General features: G+C 43.2%; 1 protein-coding gene across 1 annotated transcript in view; it reads right to left on the bottom strand.

The window, feature by feature from the left end:
* ELF5 (E74 like ETS transcription factor 5) overlaps nucleotides 1–14,911 on the bottom strand; it is a 30,489-nt gene that overhangs the window by 2,741 nt on the left and 12,837 nt on the right. Inside the window, exons 2-6 of the mRNA XM_044270390.1 lie at nucleotides 14,264–14,381; nucleotides 4,570–4,803; nucleotides 3,317–3,370; nucleotides 2,856–2,924; nucleotides 104–299 (exon numbers count right to left, since the gene is read on the bottom strand). Of these exons, the coding sequence (XP_044126325.1) occupies nucleotides 104–299; nucleotides 2,856–2,924; nucleotides 3,317–3,370; nucleotides 4,570–4,803; nucleotides 14,264–14,378 (668 nt within the window). The 5' untranslated portion in view covers nucleotides 14,379–14,381. The remainder of the gene's footprint in view (nucleotides 1–103; nucleotides 300–2,855; nucleotides 2,925–3,316; nucleotides 3,371–4,569; nucleotides 4,804–14,263; nucleotides 14,382–14,911) is intronic.

Below are 14,911 nucleotides of genomic sequence, written 5' to 3'. Positions count from 1 at the left end.
TGCATAGTATGGGAAGGGGTGGTCAGATGATTGGGGGTCCGTAATTATTACACATCTATGCTCTTTATAAACATATGGACTACTCCGTATAGCCAGTACCCACCTCAAAGCCCTACTGAGCTTTTCGTAATTCATCCTGTCGTTGCGCTTCCTCTGGCCCCACATGCGTGCCAGCGCCTCGGACTTCACCACGCGGAATATTCCCTGCTCCTGATCCTCCCAGTCTAAGATGCCATCATTTTGCTCAGGTGACAGGAGAAGATCACGAAGGAATTCCCACAAATGAGAATTGTGCACGCCTGGAACATAGAAGAAAAGCCACCTGAAGAAGGCAAACACGTAAAATACAACCTCTATGGGGAAGGTTGCCAACCTGGCCCAGATGCAAAGGAACAGTAGTAACCACTGTGCCGCCCTAATGGCGCATGCACACAAGCGCATGAAATTACCCTATCAATTTAGCGTTCTACCCCTAATGCAATGCAACCATATTGCTCGTGTTCGTGTGCAGGAGGCTTTATACAGAGCATATCCTTCACCTGTGTCTATAGCCCGTAAGGTGATAAAGTTTTATCAGTGGAAAAACAAGGAAGACTGGGAAGTGTAGTTCACGAGTGAGATCAGGAAGTAGCTAACTTCTCCTCCAAGGATTTCAATGGAAATTAAAGGGGTTTTCTGAGACTTTTAGGCTTCTTTTACACAGGCGTCATGGATTTGGGCCGGATAGGATGCGGGTGTGTCGCGGGAAAATGCGCGATTTTTCCACGCGAGTGCAAAACATTTTAATGCGTTTTGCACGCGCGTGAGAAAAATCGGCATGTTTGGTACCCAGACCTGAACTTCTTCACAGAAGTTCGGGTTTGGGTTAAGTGTTGTGTAGATTTTATTATTTTCCCTTATAACATGGTTATAAGGAAAAAATAATAGCATTCTGAATACAGAATGCTTAGTAAAATAGGGATGGAGGGGTTAAAAAAATAAAATAAAAATAATTTAACTCACCTCATCCACTTGTTCACGCAGCCCGGCTTCTCTTCTTTCTTCTTCTTTGAGGAAAAGGACCTGTGGTGATGTCACTGCGCTCATCACATGGTCCGTCACATGATCCATCACCATGGTGACCATGTGATGAGCGCAGTGACGTCACCACAGGTCCTTTTCCTCCTGGACAGCAAAGAAGAAGACAGAAGAGTAGTCGGGCTGCGCGAACAAGTGGATGAGGTGAGTTAAATTATTTTTATTTATTTTTTAACCCCTCCATCCCTATTGTACTATGCATCCTGTATTCAGAATGCTATTATTTTCCCTTATAACCATGTTATAAAGGAAAATAATAATGATCAGGTCTCCATCCCGATCGTCTCCTAGGAACCGTGCGTGAAAATCGCACCGCATCCGCACTTGATTGCGGATGCTTGCGATTTTCATGCAGCCCCATTCATTTCTATGGGGCCTGCATTGCGTGAAAAAACGTACAAAATAGAGCATGCTGCGATTTTCACGCAACGCACAAGTGATGCGTGAAAATCACCGCTCATCTGCACAGCCCCATAGAAGTGAATGTGTCCGGATTCAGTGCGGGTGCAATGCGTTCAACTCACGCATCGCATCCGCGCGGAAAACTCGCCCGTGTGAAAGAAGCCTTAGGATGATGACCTATCCTCTGGATAGGTCATCAGTATCTGATTGGTGAGGGTCTGACACCCGGGACCCCCACCGATCAGCTGTTTGAGAAGGCATCGGCACTCACAGTAGCGCCACAGCCTTCCTCAGCTCACAAAGCGCAGCGCCGTACATTCTATAGCGGCTGTGCTTGGTATTGCATCTCAGCCCCATTCACTATCTGCGCTCAGGACATGTGACCGATGAACGTGACATCACATGACCTAGGCAAAGCTGTAAAAGGACCCGGCGCTACTGCGAGTGCTTTCTCAAACAACTGATCAGCGGGGGTCCCGGGTGTAAGACCCCCACCGATCCCTATCCAGAGGATAAGTCATCAGTATAAAAGTTCCGGAAAACTGATTTAATAAAGCTGGTGGTCTGGTGTTCTTTTTATTAATGCCATTAAAGGGATTTTCTGGGGATCATTTATTAAAATAAAAAAAGTCACAGGGATAGAATGGGTTAAAAAAAAAATATATATATATATATATATATCATTCCCAGCCTCACTGATCCTTGCTTTTCTCGGCTTCCTTTTCCTGGGCTGAACACATAGGAAATGGCTTAGCCTAGGGATGCCCAACCTGCGGCCCTCCAGCTGTTGCAAAACTACATCTCCCAGCATGCCTGGACAGCCTACAGCAGGGCATGGTGGGAGTTGTAGTTTTACAACAGCTGGAGGGCCGCAGCTTGAGCATCCCTGGCTGCAGCTGTAACCCCCCCCCCCCCCCCCCCTTAGCTGACCAGCAAAATGGACCGGACCAGGAATGGCAGCGGTGGGGGATTGGTGAGGGGTGAGTATTATTTTTTACTTTTAACCTATTCTGCCCCTTGTTTTAAAATGAAAATGGATTCCCCTGGAAGACACCATTAACATTGATGGTCTATTGTTATCAGATTGGTGGGGGTCTGACTCCTGTCACCGTTCAGCTGACTGATGGCACTTTGATGAGATCCACATCATTCGAGTGGGGCTGCTATACTAGGCACAGCCGCTCCTAAATGTATGGAGCCATAGGCCGAATAATGACGGGGACAAGGCGAATGTCGGAGCACCGCAGCCCCCCTTATTCAGCTGATCGGTGGGGGCGTCAGGAGTCACCCTAAGGATAGGTCATCACTATCAAAGACTGGACAGGTATGTTACTTTTTGGTGGGGACATTTGGCAGAGGTGAGCGCTCAGTCTTACCATGTCGATGCTGGTTGGTGGCTCGGTTTCGTTTCACCGGTTCTGATTTTAAGAATACTTTATCATTACCTGTAAAATATAAAGAATATGTGAATAAAGCTTTTATGGCTCAAACAGACGTGCAATACATCACCCATGCATTGGGAGATTCCTCTGTCCTTCCTCTGGGAAATGTATTAATAAATTTACAAACATTCCCCTTGTCAACGGGGATGTGTCCCTATAGGAAAACATTCTACTGACAAGGGGAACGGTAGCATCCAGTTGTCAGTTTATACATACATTTCCAGGGGGATTAACAGAGGAATTCTAAGGACTTTCAAACCCTATCTAGACTGGTGGCAGTTCCTCTTTAAGCAAACAAAAAAAATTACAATACAAGTCATACCAGTTTTTCTCAGCTTAGAGTAGAAAAGACTAAAAATTTTTTCTAAGAACCCCAAACAAGTTGTGTCACTTACGGTCAGCGCTTTGTGGGGGCGGCACTTCCTCTGCACCAGTAAGTAATGGAATGCCTGGGGGAGGGAAATAAACAGAGAAGATATGTTAAGAAGGTCATATAGGTTTGAAGATTGAGCTTCGATGCAACTATACCACATAATACGTTCAGCACAAGCGTCTGTCACGCTTCGTTTTGGGAGGGAAACCCACAACGAACGTAGGGGGGAAAGGGGGTGAGGGGAAAAGGCCTGGTAGCTAGGAAAAGGAGCCGGTCACCTCCTAGAGAAACCCTAATCAAAGTCCTGACTGATTGCAAGTATGAACTGAGCCCAGAGGCAGGTGGGTTCATACACAGGAACCTAAAGTCCTAACTCACCCTGTAGTATCCTGGTACTAATGCCAGGACAAGAGACAACCTGTTCCTCCAAACGGTAGGAAGAACAGGAGTCTCCCTCAGGCCAAAACACGAATGGCAGGGAAAAGAACAAAACAAGAAAACACCAACAATAAACAGGGGAAGGAGACACTTAACTTCAAATGCCTATGGAAGCACAGGAACGCTGCCGAGATCCAAGCACCAGCAATCCACAACAAGACTGAAGCTATAAACCGCACAGCATGGTGGGAGAAGCCACAATAAATAGGGATGGTTAAATGACCACGTTAGCAACGCCTTAGGCAAAGGGTGTGGCCATTACCAGAAACAACACAGACACGAACACAAGGAACCTGTCAGATCAAACCACGTGTTGCCAGTCTCACTTATCTCCTGGCACCTCTCACGGGAACATCCGTGACAGAGGCTCTCCCTAGTGGTGGCTGCATAAGCCAGATTGTTCTCATTTAACTCTATGGGGGAAATTTATCAATGGCTTTTCCCGGGAACTGGCATACAAAAGTTGCAATTTTTTTAGTTAAAATTTGGGCATTTGTCATCACTCTCTCAACTTTTCCAGAAAGTGGGCATGACTTGGTTTCCCACAGTCTGCGCTATTTATGGAACTCCCATAGAAGTGAATGGAGAGAAAACCCAGTGAAAGTGAAACCCAGATCCATCAGACATGTATGGAACTTTCTGTACATTTGCTATAAATGTCGAGATGGGGATAGCCCTCTAACGTTAATGGTCATGCTAACCCTCATCTCCTAAATGAGAGGGGTGGTAGAAGTGCTCACCTCCAGCCCCCAAATAGGACAGTGGTGGTGGAATGAGACGCCCTAGTTTTCTTTTTTCTTAGGGGGCCTCCTTTGCTCAGTGTAAGTTCCTTCTTACCATGTGTTCGAGTTTCTTGCAGAAGACTGTAGAGAAAATGACCGCAGGCTCCTGCCGAATCTGTGAAGTCTTCTTTGCTCATGTTGCAGAGCTCCAGGCCGGTCACATTGAACTGGGCGAAGGGTATACAGGTGGCGTCCAGCTTGTGGTTGTCACAGCAGTACTGAAGCCATTCACACACCTGGTACTTGGTCCAATGTTCTGGGGGTAGAGACGACCACTGGGAAGGGACATCTGATGAGAACGAGATACAGGACGTGAAAACAGTGACCAGACTCTATAATAAATGTCTATACAGTTACCAAGAAAGAAGACAGTTACCAAGACTTAAATATTCATGACCTATCCACATGATACATCATCACTATCAGATTGGTGAGGCGGGTCCGACACCCCACACCCCCTTCCATCTACTGTATAGTGCCCAAACCAGCTGATCGGTGAGTGTGCTGGCTGTAGGACCACCACTGATCTGATATTGATGACCTACCCTGAGCTAAGTCCCAGAAAACCTTGTCTATTAGCAGCTCCAAGAAGTTTTCTTCTGTGGTACTGACTGAGAGAAGAGGTTGTGGATAGTATCTTAACCCCTAATGACCGACACATCACATGAGAGCTGGCCTCCTGCTCTAACTGCCCGAATCGGCAGAAGTGCCAATCCGGGCCATTTAACACTTTAGATGCTGCGGTCAATAGTGACCACAGCATCTAAGCAGCTATGGTGGACTCCATCTGTCTCCTACTGTCAGCACCCCACTAATGTGATCACAGGGTGCCAATGTTTGTGCTCGGCAGGCTGGGATCTAATGAAAGCCCCAGCCCTGCCTGCAGTGGATCCCAGCAGGCTGTGCCTCTCTGGTGTAGCCTGCTGGTGACTGTCAGAAGAGCAATGACAGTATAATTCTTTGCAGTGCATAAGCAATACAGAGAATTATAGAAGCAATCAAAAGATTGCTTATTAAAGTCCCCTTGTGGGAGTATTAAATGGTTAAAAAAGTTTTTAAAAGTTTTATTAAATGAGTTAAAATATACACCTTTTTCCATTGAAATGTTTTTATTTTGAATAGAAAAAATTGCTAAAATAAAATCCCCTCCACATATTTGGTATCTCCACACCTGTAATGACCAACACTACGCATTTATCATGTAATTTTATCCTGTATGGAGAACACCATAAAAAAGGTCAGAATTGCTGTTTTTTGCCAGCAAATCAAGAAGTGTTATGTATCCCCAAATCATACCTGCAAGTCGTCACACAAAAAAAATTGTTTTTATTGCGCAAAAGTAGCTCTATGTATTTGGTATTGACCCAGAGAGTAAAGTTGTGTTTTTTATGCTGAAAAATGAAAGACGAAAAATTTATAACATAAAAACTTTTCCATTCCACCCTAAGAAAAAGTTAATAAAACAGTAAGTTATATGTACCCCCAAACTGTGCCATTAAAAACCACAACTTGTCCCACAAAAAAGAAAGCCCTCATACGGCTGCATTGACAGAGAAATGTAAAAGGTTATAGCTTTCGGAAGGTGGTAATGAAAAAATAAAAAATAAATTACTTGGTCACTAACGGCCAAATTACATACAGGGGGAAAGGGGTTAAAGTGACCTCCTGTTACCATGGAAACACATAGTTTGGGATAGCAGCTGTATACACAAAACTGTATTTTTATTTATTTTTTTCTACTGAAGATGATTTGCAAGGTTGCTTAGTTTTTTTTTTATCTTAAGATTTGTTTAGGGCTTGGCTAATCAAGGACAAAAGGAGGCCACCGGTCCCGATGCAGCACCTCTGCGGGAACTGTTCTCATGGACTGGCGTCCCGAGACAATAAATTCCAGTCCGGCTCCTAAAAACACTTGATTTTGAACCTTGCACTTATTGGATGCACAATTTTTCAATTTTTTGGTTACAACTGTAAGTACTATGTAGCCAGGAACCCGAAAACCATTGCAATTCATGGTGAAAAACAGATTAAATGGGTCTTGGCAAAAACTGTGTAATTCCCCAGAGTGGTATTACCACCTCTTTGTGCCCCCTACTATCACCTATGGTTGACCCAATGTCATCTTATATATTACTTGCCAGGTCCTGTATAATATGCATATTCTTTTCCCTGTAATGCAACTGTTTAAGTGTAATGTACCTGATCTACCAGCAGATGGCAGAGCTAGTTTTCCTAGAGTGGAACCTTCTATCCATTCTAGCACTCTCTAGAGAGGGAGGTGTTAGTTAGAGTTAGTTGAGTGTACCCCCTGCAAGGGGAAGGCTGTGTTCCAGCTGGCAGAGCTGAATGCCTCCAGAGTTGAGAGTAAAGATTCGCTGAATAAAGACAAGAATAAAGATACAGAGACGAAAAGAAAGGTAAATCTAAAGATACTAAGGCAGAGATAAAGAGTCAGACTACCAAGCTATGTTTAGCAGAAAGGACAATTTTCTATTTAATCTGTTAGCACAGCAGAGTCAGCAGAGTCAAAGAAAGAGAGACAGATGTAGCAGAGCCGAATGTGTTTGCCTGCCAAAACTTAAGCCAAAACCTCTTGGTAACCAAGATAAAGCTGGAAGATTGTTTCCTAATGCAAGTTTGTTCAAGTAACGCCATTTTCAACGTTAATAAAAGTCTGGACTCCATCATTTCTGCAATCCCTCAACTAACCACCCTTTATTTGCATGACTGCGGACAACTACGCCTGGGGTTCCAGGATATCCAGGTAGGAGCACCGTGACACGTGCACAGCCACACCTGAATGGACATTATAGGTAACCCTTACACCACCCTGGCATTCCTACACCTAGGTACCACCAACACCACCTATTTAGAGGGACCCAGTCCCTCATTGCTGAAATACAACTGGCGTCACAACAAACTTTAAACTTTTATTAACATATTAAAGGGGCCCCTGGCTGACGTCGCACCTGTGGTGCGCTGCCGCAGCACAACTGCACAATCTGAATGTACCCTTAGGAAGTCCGCAGCCAGATATTTAGTGGAAAGGTTTCAATGTTACCTTGGTATTTGCTTGCTTGGGCCTGCCTTGCTCATTTGCCTATTTGCTATAAGGGAAAACCCCGAAATATATCTGCAAGTCCAGACAGTAAGATGATTAATGCAGAAGAGCTATGATGCTAATGACAGACTAGCAATTAGACATGGGTTAGTAATGGGAAGAGAATATTATCTACTAGTTTCCTGGTAACAGAGAACATCAGCGCATAAGACTGCTCAGCCCAATGACCAAGACATGACACATCCATATCGTAAAGTGTTGCAGAAACTCTCTCACAGAGATTGGATGGATGTTTAGCAATAGTTTCTTCTCAAGATCAATGCAATTGGATAATAGACCTCATTGTCACCACCAGACACTGTAAAAATAATAGTAGCAGTGCCACACAGAGTTACCACCTGGTCAGTATACCACCAACCTAGCTGGTATTACCGCCAAGAGGTCTTTGCCCTATTTAATTTGTACGTAGCCAAGGAGGTATCAGACACCTACTTGCTCCTTATGGCTCTGTCTCAAACTGTATTAAGGTCTTGTTTTAAGGCTGACATTCTAAGTTTTTAAACAAGACCGGGATTGCAATGCTAGTTGACATACAGCCAGAAATTGAATTTTTTAGAAATTAGGTCGGGAATGAGATCTGCAGGTATCACCAATGTTGTTTAAATTTCTGAGAATGTCAGCCTTAAAACACGACATGTCTCGTATCTCTAGCTGCTATACAGCCTGAGAGAGAGCAGGTTAAAGCAGCTCTCCCTTTAGCTGGCTCTGATCTCATCCATGCGGTGACCCAGTAGGGAACGTGCTGACAGGCAGTACTACACACAAACTAACATGAATAGACTTTACATTTTACATTGTCTGCCCTGTCCATACTGGATCTTTAGTATAAAATATACAGACCTCTTCTCTAGCGATACCCGTTATGAACTACAGTAATGGTGATATTGACTATGACTTTAGAGGATTATCTCATATACTTCTGGCAGATGGATAGGTTTTCCGTCAGTCAAAAAAATACATTTTCATTCACTGACTGAAACAGTGAATGACTGTTTTCAATTCATAAAAAATAAATAAAAAATCTGGCAAACCAGGACAAAGTGGGTTTCTGCATAGGGCTGCTCAGGCAATGGGGCTGCACTGAAATATGGAGAGAGCATGTATTTTTCCTGATTATTTTGTAGTTATTTGCTTCTCCAAAAGAGCTAATTTGATAACACCTGCTCACACATAAGACCTTTGCATTCTTTTTGGCTTATTTTATATAAAAAACGACAATGAAAAAAAAAATTTTCTTTAAAAAATGCTGTAAAACTCAAAGTACAGTAGTAGTTGTGGAACCACTGTGTTAACCAACAGAATTGGCATAGGGCTAATCCTAAGGGCTTTATCCTGGCAGTTCCCTGGAATTCACTCTTTAACCCCGCCCTATACACGGATCTCAACTCCGCTGCAGGGGAACCACCAGGTCTGTACGTCCTAGAGTAGTCTCTATGTGTTTCACAGCTGACCCACTGGGGACAGAGGCACAGGTGTAGGGCCCTGAGGAGTCAGGCAGAATAGAGGTCAGGGCTATTAGAGTCCATGCAAAGCAGGAATGAGTCCAAGGTCAGGGCAGGCAGAGTAGAAGTAGTACAGATAACAGACATGTCATGTCAGGCAGCGGAGGATCAGAATACGGTAAACAGACAGAGGTCGGTACACGGGAAGATAAAAGAATGGAAAGATTTTCACGAACTTAGAACACTAAGAAACCTATTGCTTAGAAACCTATTGCTTAGGACAAACGCTGACTCTTAATGAGCTGAAGGAAGTGCGGGTGCATAATCTATGGGCAGAGGAGCAGAAGCTTTGCTGGCCACACAATATCCTCCATACACAATACAGTAAACAAGTAACAGTTCCATACTTAAAGGCTATGTACACCTTTGGGGGTCATTTTATTTATTTATTTATTTATTATTATTGCATTGTACTCATTTTGAGCTAAAAATCACTTTCAGTTGGTCTTTATTAAAATTTTATTTTTGAACCACTGTCTTTGTGCAGACTTGAGTTTCTCTAGTAGCAGGATCTGAATTTTCTCTCTGTTCTGTCAGCCAGCTCAGCTGATGGCTCCTTATCTCTGATCTCTGAGCTTATAAACACTCATTGTAGCTCAATTCGTATCTTACTAATAAGAATGTGGCCTAAATAAGTGTTTATGACCTTTTAGTAATTTAGAGATGATTTTTGTCCAAAATGCATAAAATGCAATCATAAAAAAATTGCCCCAGGAGGTATACATAGCCTTTAAAGTAACCTAACTACTATGCTATACAATTGGGCAGATTAGTGTAAACTGCCCTTTTTGCCCATAGCACCCAATCACAGCGCAGAATATGAAAAGAAAGCTGCACTGTGATTGGTTGCTAGCGGCAACATGGACATGCGGTTTGAAGAAGCCGGTGCTTGGGTGATCATAATGAGCACAGCGCCGTCCATTGTATAGTGGCTGTGCTTGGTATTGCAACTCTCTTGAAAGGGACCTAGCTGTGCCTAGACCATGTGACCAATGAACGTGACGTCAATGGCCTAGGAATAGGTCGCAGTGCTCACCGGAATGGCTGATATATGATTAGACCCCCACCAATCAGATATTGATGACCCATCCTGAGGACAGAACATCAATAATGTACTCCCAGAAAAACGATTTAAAGGGATATTTTAGTAACAATACGTTAAGGGGATAACTGTTAGAGCGGTGGGGGTAAGACCACTCAGTTCGAATGGAGAGGTGGTCAAGCATGTGTGCTGTGGCTCCATCTTCCAGTTGGAGATAGCCAAACGCCATCTTTAGAAGTCTCATAGAGATGAATGGAGTGATAGCGTGCATGGGCGACTGCCACTCTATTCATACAGGGGGGCACGTGATTTATGGGGGTCCCAGCGGTTTGACCCCCACCGATCTTATAGTGATCCCCTATAAAGTGACTACTGGAATACTCCTTTAATATCACGATTCGTGGTGATCACAAGCCTCAGGTACTAGACCATCCTTGCTACCCCCTTCAGTGGAGTGGGGGGTTGCAACTGCACAGGTCGCACACCTTAAAGGTTGGTCCTGATGAAGGTAATTTTTCTGAAGGCTTCTTCTCGCAAGATATACTGAAAAGTCTTAATTTTCTTTACATTTAGCCTCTAGTGATGCCCTAATTAAATCATTATTCGATAATTTTATGTTAATAGGTGAAAAATGAAAACCCTGCAATTATTTTCCATCCACATTAACAAGCTGAACCGGGAAGTGCGGCGTATGTAGCTACATTAAGAAGGAATGACGCCTGCATACTAATTAACAGCAACTCCTAATCATGGCGGAGGAATGATAGTTATTTCCACTAATGAGTCATGAGTGGGACAGCCACCAGTGGGTCCTTACTGGCAAGCTTTGTCATAGATTTCATGTTTTAAGAACTGGCTACCTGACTGATGAACCTGACCTGGGCTGTAGGCCAAGATCCGGAGCTTATAAGATGTTGCCAGCTGCCAAATCACCACATGGATCTCCAAGAATGCGCCAGTCTTCACAGAACATATAATTAAACCCTATCTGATGGTACAGTATGTAAATAACCTAGAAATAACAAGGTAGGTTCTGATGAGACATGCCCTCAAAGACTGGCACAGCAATGTCTGGAAGTCTTTGATGCAAGCTGGAGAAGAGCTTGTGAAGGAACTTCCTAAAGGTCATTCCTTATACTTCAAGTAATGCATGGCCAAAAAAACAATGCAAAAAGCAAGATGGCAGAAGCCACTGGCCTAACTATAGGGCCCTGTAGCAGGAGAAGACCAGTATTAGGAGTGATGTGTGATATATGGGGACCCTATGGCCTATTTTGTATCTGAGTCCATTTGATGGACCAAGATTCCACCTGATGTTGTCTTGTAGCCACTTATAGGAGTGGGTGTGTGGAAGGCCGCAGCCTAAAAATTGCTTGTGGCCTACAAGGTGAATGGTGGGGGAGATTACTAAAGGCTCCCTTGCATCTACCGGGTGGGAACATAGTGGAGGTCCAGGGGAATGTGCCCAATAAAGCCTCCCTGGCTAAAATAAATTACAAACAGGACATGGGAATACACCCAGTATACAGTGAAATATAGACATTTCCCATGTGGATTGACCAAAATCAATGTGCACAAACATAAAGATAATGTCATCACTAGTGATGAGCAGCATATGCAATATTCGTTTTGGCGATATTTCCCACATTTTTGGCATAATATTCTCCATAAATTTGCAAATTCTAGAATTCGTGATCTCCAGTCATTCTTGATTGCAAAAATTGGCGATGTAATATGCGTGTGCAATACAGGCGTCGCTGACTTTTGGTGCATTTTTCAAGCTGCTAGAAGTTTCCTGAGACTGGAGAAAATGCACAGTACAGTAATCCCTATCACACTACCTAACACCCTGCACTATCTCAGGGTTTAACCTACACTGACTATCTCCCACTAACTATCTGTATTATATATATAAACTAACTAACTAAACTAAACTAAACTAACTAACTATCTAATGCAATTGAATATGGATCCAGATGACTCAGCAAAGCACAGAGCGCAGCAATGTCACTGCTCTCTCTCTCACAACTGCAAAAAAACAGCACACAATGGCTGCTGGGGAGGTTCTTATATAGTAAGGGGGAGGCAACTTTCCTATTGGTTGCTAGGGATATTGCTAAGCTGTGACAAAGACATTGCAGCCTTCTCATTGGCCCACAAGCAAGAAGCAGCGAGGTTACTGATAATAAAAAATCTAGAATATTCGCAATTACGAAGAAATAGCACTATATTCTACATCTTCGCAAATTCTGGAAGTGCCGATATTCGCGATAAAAATTTGCGATTAAAATATTCGCGATCAACACTAGTCATTACATTTTATCTAAAAGTCTCTAGAAAAGACATTAATATAAACCTACTAATTACAGTCACAATATAAAATGATTTAATATAAAATGATTTCATCCTAACAAAAATATATTAATCCAAAAGGTAATCTACAAAATGACAGTAAAATTTAAGTAGGACTTATAAATCCACCAGTCGAAACCTCTTCAGAGACTACCAGTTCCCACGATGTGTGGACAGTGGCTTAGTTAGTACAATGGCTTCTATTGTCACCCTACATGTCCAGTGAGTCCCAGTTGATGGTGTCCATTATCCTAGTCTTGGTTTTCAGTGACTGTACTAGTCTCTGGTGTTTGGGGGTTTGCATCTTAATCCTTGGTGTCCAGGAGTGTGCTGCCCATTTGATTGTGTCTATAGGGCGTAGAGCCTCTGTCCCCGGTGTTCGGCTGTTCATAGTTTAAGTGTATCAATGCCTGGAGTCTAAGGGTTGTCCAGTGGTCTAGAGCACCAGGTGGTTGTGAAAATTGGCAAACATAGCCTTTTTCTGGTGGTAAGAGGTTTACTATATCAGTCTCTGATGTCTACGGGTGAGTATTCTAGTCCCAGCTGTCCAGTGGTTTATTGTGTCCATTGGGTTAAAATTCATATTCCATGTGTTAAATTGATTTATTAAGCAATGGCGTTTGCCCAGGGGTTAGTGATCTAGTCCCAGCTGGTCAGTGACTTGGAGCACCAGTTGGCTGTGTCTATTGCCTTACAGTCATTCTTCCAAGTGGCTCAATGGAGCAATCTCATATGTTCAGTCATCTAGTCGAAGGCATCAAGTCCTGATCACCTGTGGCCATTGGCTTTGAGTTAGTATTTACAGTATTCACTGAGTTAGTGCACTAGTTCCGGTTTTCCACTAGGAGTTTATATCCTTGTACTGGGGGTTTAAACAGCAGTCCCAGATGTCCCATGGTTGGGTGTTTCAGTCCAAAACGCACAGCTCTACTGACCCAGTCTCTGGTGACTCGGATTGTCCAGTTTATAAAACCAGTTTTCAAATGAACATGGTCCTTGACATATATCAGCCAGAGCAGATGCTACATAGAGTGTCTCCCTCTCTGAAGGACCCATCACGGCCATACATAACGAGGAAACCTATTGATTTCAATGGGTACAATCTGTAATACTCCATTTCCCCTGTGGAGGCAGTGCACTGAAATTGAACTGTTGCTGCTGGATCACCAGCAGATTACAGATGATTGCTGGGGGATCCTTTTGTGGGCTAAACTGTGATTATTTTTTGGAGGAACCGTCCAAGGGGTTATGAAAAGTAGACAAACATCTTTAATTTTGCTTCTAGGCCAGTGATTCATGATTTGGTGCCCAAATAAAGTTGTCCAAGGTTTACATTATCCAGTAAGAGATGTCCCTTGGTTCGTTCCCATCAGTGTGGGGATGGGATTTCAAGCTCCACCTCAGTATCCATCTCAAGAAGATCTAGTAGGTTATTTGAGATTATTAAGTAATAGACCCTAGAGGCAAATGATTGGCTCCAAAGTCACCTCCACGTGGGGTTCTCTTCTGCTAGACCTTTGGGTCCCAGTACGTGACCAATCCTTGACTAACTGGAGGATCTTCTTGTACTATGGTGGACAAGTCCAGCCCTGGCCCCCATCTTTGATGTTCAGAAGATACTTTATAAAAGCTGCTTTGTTCCCTCTTATGATATCATATAGTAAGGAGGACATCTTTACGAGTTTTTCATATATGATTATGATTGAAATGAGATATAAACAAGGCACCTTACCTGGTGATGGGTCTCTGTATGTAGGGTACAGGTCAGTGCAGAATAAGTCTGTCCATGAAAAATGGGCTTCATGATACGCGGGCATAACAAGGTTGTGTGTAGAAGAGTCTATCATTACCTATTATGTGCAAACAACAAGTTAATGCGGAAGTTTCAATTTTTTGAAAGATCAGTGTCTAAATCAGATGATTAAGAATACACAAATGTCACACTTTAAATACTCTTTACTTGTCTGCAGCCACCACCAGGGGGAGCTAAGGAGCTTACTGCAGACTGTTATGCAGCTCACAAAGTTCTGGAGCCTAAGCCTGAAATCTTGATTAACTTTAAATGGGTTCTCTAGCTTTATAATTATTTTTAAAATCTGCCCAGAGTAACTCAAACACTGCATATGTTTCCTCATGTGCCTATTTAATATGTGGACATTTTGCTTTCCCTGTTCTCAGCATCACTGCAGCCTGGCAGGATGTTTACATACAGAACTTCCTGTTTTCTTCAGCTTCTTGTTGGGTTCTGTAACTTTTCTAACAGAGCTTTGCTATGTAATATTTCACAGGGCTTACTCCACCTAGCTAACAAGGAGAGGAGAGGTGTAGGGGACATTTCAATAGCAGTGGGAACAATGTAGAAATCCCTGAGAAACATGAC

Source organism: Bufo gargarizans, chromosome 10, assembly GCF_014858855.1.
Source record: "Bufo gargarizans isolate SCDJY-AF-19 chromosome 10, ASM1485885v1, whole genome shotgun sequence".
In the NCBI taxonomy this organism is placed as follows: Eukaryota; Metazoa; Chordata; class Amphibia; order Anura; family Bufonidae; genus Bufo; species Bufo gargarizans.
Note: the sequence above shows the minus strand (reverse complement) of the source record. Positions and strands in the feature narration are given on the sequence as shown.